General features: G+C 38.7%; 1 protein-coding gene across 4 annotated transcripts in view; it reads right to left on the bottom strand.

Moving 5' to 3' along the window:
- Positions 1-733: 733 nt before the first annotated feature.
- The window catches only part of PDLIM5 (PDZ and LIM domain 5), a 126,274-nt gene continuing 121,007 nt past the window's right edge, over positions 734-6,000 (bottom strand). For all 4 annotated transcript variants that reach the window (XM_064416984.1, XM_064416982.1, XM_064416985.1 and 1 more), the window contains 2 exons: positions 4,754-4,869; positions 734-4,148 (listed from right to left, as the gene is read on the bottom strand). In XM_064416984.1, the coding sequence (XP_064273054.1) occupies positions 4,059-4,148; positions 4,754-4,869 (206 nt within the window). In that variant the 3' untranslated portion in view covers positions 734-4,058. The remainder of the gene's footprint in view (positions 4,149-4,753; positions 4,870-6,000) is intronic.

The following is a 6,000-nucleotide window of genomic DNA, read 5'->3' as shown; positions in this document are numbered from 1 at the left end:
AGCATTCAACACAGTATTCATACCTTTCCATCCATCTTGAGAAAACATGAAGAATCAGAGACTCACCGAGCTTGGAAGGGACTTTGACTAGTCCAAGGGCTGTATCCAGTTGGGTTTTGAATATCTCCAAGTAGAAAGACTCCACAATCTCTCTGGGCAACCCGTGCCAATGTTTACCATCCTCACAGTTGTCCTCTCACTACATACCAAACCTGGCTGTTTTCTTGACTCCCCTGTGCAGGTATTTGTAGTCATTGATGAGGTCTACCCTGAGTCCCTCTTTTCCAGGCTGAGCAGTCTGAGCTCTCTCAGCCTCTCCTTGTGTGACAAATACTCCATGCCCCTCACCACCTTCCTTGCTCTTTACTCCAGTACAGCCATGTCTCTGGAACTGGTGAGACCAGCACTGGACTCAGCTCTCCAGATGGGTCTCACCAAGGCTGAGCAGAGAAAGATAACTTCTCCCATCTGCTGGCAATCCTCTGCCTAATGGACCCCAGGAGGCTGGTGGTCTTCCTTGGCTCAGAGGAGTTATCACTGGCTCATGGTCACCTTGGTGTCACCAGGACTCCCTGGTCCTTCCCTGTAAAACGAAGCTAAAAAACCCATAAAACCTGGAGAATGAGCAGCTCAGATACTATCTATTCATGTGTACAATCATGGCTTTCCTTTACTGGCTATGATTCAGGAGAAGAAAGTATCCAACAACCACAAAATAACTGAAGACAGAGAATTTCAGGTATTGAGTAGGGTTTATTCGCTTGTTATGTTTTTCAATTGTAATTAAACTTGCAAATGTGAACAGACACAATTTAATGCCAAAGATTATTAAACACAAGCAAAGAAATCACCAGGATTTAACAGCTGGTATTTTAGCATAAAACAATGTTTGCAAAGCAGCTGGCATGGCTAGATGATGCAAGTAGCTCTGTGAAGAAATAGGTACACAATTAACAGACCAACACACAGTGAACCACAACTCAACTCCTGCTTTTATGTTTACGGCGTTGTTATATTAAGCATTTATATTTACATGTAATCCTGAATTATTTCATTACAACTTACTGAAACTATCATCATGGATCAATTATTCACTTATAAAGACATTCTACCTCCAAACAGAGTTAAGCCAAATTCTCTCACAGGCAGTTTTGGAAGAAAAACAACGACTGACTGAAAATGCATGCAAAGATCTACAGTAGTTAGGTTACTAATATATCTGTCCTGACTCACTCCCTCATAACATGAATGCTGTATGTGTGTTGTATGAAAAGAAGTTGGGAATCCCACTAAATTCCCAAGTGATTTTTTGCTATGTCAAGTCTGCATTCAAATACACATTTATAATTATGTTTCTCAATGCACATGCATACGTGTGCATCTAGAAAAAAGTGTATTTAAACACATACACTCAGACCCCAAAAGATCCTAGAGGTAAAGGCAGGCTTAAAATAAAACAAAATAATACCAGGATGAAATAGTTCTAAACAACAACAACAAAAAAAGGTAATAAATATTCAGTGAGATATATGGCATTATTATAAAGTGCTCTACTAAAATCTCACTTATTAAAATAACAATAAAAATTATGTTCCTTTTAATTGATTTATATAATTTGGTAAAGCCATTAAATATTCATTATCTATCAGTGACTATGCTTCCTTTAAAATTTTAAACAAATACATAAAAGCAGAAATTAAAAGGCAAAGCAGCTAAATGAAGCAGTTCTATTGGAGCCTTTCAGGCTTTTGTCCTGAAATTCATCAACAACCTCAAAATTTCAAACCCTAGAGCATATGGATTAAAAATAAAATTCCAATTAAAATTATGAGGCTAAACAAAATTTAACTGGATTTTAAGGAAAATGACAAACTGAGAAGTTTTTATCCTACGTTAAAATTGCAAGGTTTGAATCGCAGAAATTACGTAACGCCTTTTCCTGTGCATTTCCCCCTCTTTCCTCACACATGTGCAATAAAGCTCCACTGAAACCTAGTCCGTAGGTCTCATTTCTCCACATTCCACTTAATTTTAAAAGCAACCTGGCTTATATGCTACTGTATCTTGTCCAGTCTGCTTCCATCCTTCTGATTTTCAGCCAACTCACAAAAGGGTAGATCTACAAGAGTGTAAACATTTTAAACAGCTTTATACCGTACCACCAAATTTCTTATTTACCAACATTCATCAAATTTACTAAATTTTTTCTGTACCACTGGAAGTTAAAAAAGAAACGTGGTAATATTGAACAAAAACAACTTCAGGAAATAAAGTGAAACAGCCCCACAATGTGAACCTGTCCCACTGAATCAATAAAAAGCCAAATATTTTTTCATATTTCAGTACAGCAATATTGAGATTTTTCCCACCTCTTTTGCTGATGTTCCTCATTACAATTGCTTTACTCAACCATAGCAAATTTTTTTTACTTTTTTATCCACTGTTTTATGGATAAAATTATCCCTTGAATCAGTAAAAAAACCCACCCCACAACAAAAAAAACCAGTAAGTGGTTCTTTTTAATGTCTACTAGAAAGAGCACTAAAGACTAACAATTCAGCTCTGACACCCTAGTTGAATCAAACAGCATGTAAATTCAGTTTCCTTCAGGAATTTGCTCTGATCTCAAGAGACCCCTTTACTGTTGAGCAATTCTGCTGAAGCAAATTCACCCTGTGCAGAGGAGCACACCTCCTCCTTGGCTGCCTGCAATTGCTCCAATTAAGCCAGTTAAGCCCTAATTTGAAGCTAAGGGGACTGAGCTGGTGCACTGGTCTAGCTGCTGTGTGGATGCAAAATTCCTATCAAGCCACAGAATCAGCTGATCTGGCTAGTGGGAAATGCATAATGACAGCATTGTCTCTCTGCTCCCTTGCAAGATCTGAGAGGTACTGAGCTGCTTCAACCAATGGAATACCATTTAACAATTCATTCCCTACATCTGGAAGAAAAGAAAAAAATAAATCCTTAACTAATAAAAATCATAACAGCTGAGCAAGAAAGTTAAGTTTTCAGTACGCTACCTGGCACACCACCAATATACATATTCATGAGCTACCTGGTAAAGAATGTACTGAGAAAAAACCAATGTCCTCAGCTGCACTTCAGCAGCTTCCCTCATTCAACACCAGAATCTCACATTCTGGATACAAAACGCTGTTACCTGCAGATTCAGCACAATTTCCCCTTTACAAGGCACTTAAAGCTACCTAAAACCTGAACTGCAAACAGAAGAGTTGAAATCCCTGCTCCCATAAGATTTGATCTGACATTTTCATTCTATCAAACACACCCTCAGCAGCAGGGGTTTTTGGCTAGCATTCTGATAGTACATGAGTTACAGAAAAGTATCCTATTTATATTTTAAGTGGCATCTTGTAAATATTCTTTTTTACCAGCATAGCCACTTAAATGCTTTGTAAAAACCTCTGTCCCTTGCAAACCCACCAGAAATTCAAGTGCAAAGGCACAAGTACATGGAATCATGGAGGAAGCTTCCTGTACACAAATATAAGATTTTTTTTAAAAAACCCAAATTTTTGGAACTACGTATTTTGTGTAATTCTTATCTTTACTTTGAGTTTTTTTAATGGAGTTTAGCTGCAATACTTCTGGACACACTTTAAAAACATTACTGAAATAAAGTGATCTGGATTGCTGAATCCAATCTCCTTGTATTTATTGAATAGCAGCAAGACTGAGACCTCTAATATCAGGTATTTACTTTCATAGATGTTTCACTTCTCATAATGAAACAGAGATAAATGTGGTCATAAAATCATGAATTACAGTAATGTCCAAAGTGTAGAGATCTAGAGTAGAGTGTGTAGACACTCTAATTGTCTGGCTTGGGTGCAATTCCTGATACCTTTCTTTTTATGAAGCAAAATCATAAATTATAAACACTCTGAAAAATTAGTGTACAATCCTTTCTGCAAGTTTCCACATCACTTTTACATTTTAGAAAAATTTGGCATCAATAATTTTAACCAGTTATTGAACATGGACATTTTAACCTTCTGCTCAGTACATTTGTTACACAAGTCGAGCTCCAAGTTTCAGATATTGATAGAGTGGGCGTGTTTCTTGCACAGTGGCTTGTCCTTCTTGGAGAAGAAAGTCTGGCCCTCCAAGCTGTCACTACATACCTGAAATGGAGTAAGAAACAAAACAACACCCAATTCAGATGGATTATTCAGAATGCCAAATCATGGTATTGTTCTATGCACAAATACATTCCAAGAGTAAGAATTACCTCTTTTTTAGGGATCCTCTTTTTATGTAATACTAATGGATGGTGTAAGTATAACCTTTCTTAAGACAAGAGGTGCTTCAGTGAAAGCACAGTTAGATTCAGAATTTAAGAAAAAAACCCCCAACCATTAATATTGGGGCTTCTCTTTATAGTTTTTTGGTCATACAATATTAACAAGCAATACCTTGGCTACAGTGTCCTTATGTCAAAAGCACTCTTACTACTTTGGAAACACAGCCCATTCCCTTACGACCTTCCACACTTACTGCAAGGAAGTAAATGCTGAGGGTTAAATGCTGGGACACAGGGCTGCAATCCAGGACACCTTCGCTCACACCCATGCCAAAGGCTTACAATAGCAACACACCTTCCAAATAACTGGGAAAGCACTTTTTGTTTGGGCTCAGGGGATTGAAAGAGGTTAGAGCTGTTCACTCCCATATGGGTCAGGCTAGCACTGCTGCCAGGGTTTGTTTAAGGCAGACCAGCTTTACTTACAGAGCATACAAAGCAGGTGTCATGCCAAGTGTGGCCCAGGGCTTCAAGAAACCTGTCTCCAGCTTCAATGGGGAATTCACAGCCATGGCACATCGTACCAAAGAGGGCATAGTAATCTGCAGAGAGACACAAACAGCTTTTAAAGCATATGCAGAAAAGTAGGACTGACCTTCGAGAGCTTTGCTCTTTCATTGGCAATAGATTTGGACTTATGAGCTTTATTAGACTGAGTATACTGAATAAAGAGCTCCTAGATTGAAAGCCTGGGATGTTGACTTCTTGCTAATTCAGTTCTCTACCTCATCCTTTCAACTGGGCAATGCTTCCATCTTCCTGGTGTTTCATTTCCTTGAGATCAACAGTGGGCTGGAGTGGGGGAAATGCACTCCTTGAGAGCACCCATGTGAACTCTATATGCTCCAAAGTTCTCTCCAACTCTGCTTTGAAACCACACCCCAGCTGTTCACACTGCAGACCTTCTCAGAGAGCAATGAACTCCGACCTACATTCTGGTGCAATTTTCACCCCACAGTGCACTACTCAAAACCATGTAACCATTAGCCTTCTGTCCTAATTAGAGTCTAGAAATTTGGATCATCAGAATATCTTTCCAGTCACTGAAGTACATTACATGACTTTAAAAAAAAAAAAAACAAACAAACAAAAAAAAAAAAAAAAAAACCCAAAACAAACCAAAAAAACCTTCCTCTCCATTACTATGGAGAAGCTTCTCCAGCAATCTCAGGGAGCGGGGACTAAAACAAATGGCATTGAACCATTCAATTTCCTCAGCCCAAGTTGTCTGGTCTTTTTCACTTATTTCAACTCTCAAACTCCCCATTCTAGGAAACAAATGTTTTATTTCTGCAGAGACAGCAGTGGCATTAATGCTATAACATGAGAGAATTTGAGACCATCACACTACCATGGCAAACATGCCATGCAACATTATGTCTTCATAAGATGAAGTGCAGTCAAAGTGACAGCCATAACGAAGCTTTGGACTCCATCTACCAGTAGCAGAGTGTTACTAACACTCTGCCTCTAACAGGGAAATTAGATGCCAGGGGTCATTTCCAAAGGAGAATTATAAATGGTGGGAAACTGGGTAAAAGTGGATTTTGTTTCTCACCTGGATTGTACACATCTGCTGAAGCTCTAATGCTTACTGCAGCAGAGCCCACAGAGGATCACCAGATGTGTCAAGCCCAAGAGAAAAGTCTTGGTTTTGTTTCCTAAGATAGTGT

The sequence above is a fragment of the Passer domesticus genome, chromosome 4 (genome assembly GCF_036417665.1).
Source record: "Passer domesticus isolate bPasDom1 chromosome 4, bPasDom1.hap1, whole genome shotgun sequence".
NCBI classification, from domain to species: domain Eukaryota; kingdom Metazoa; phylum Chordata; class Aves; order Passeriformes; family Passeridae; genus Passer; species Passer domesticus.
Note: the sequence above shows the minus strand (reverse complement) of the source record. Positions and strands in the feature narration are given on the sequence as shown.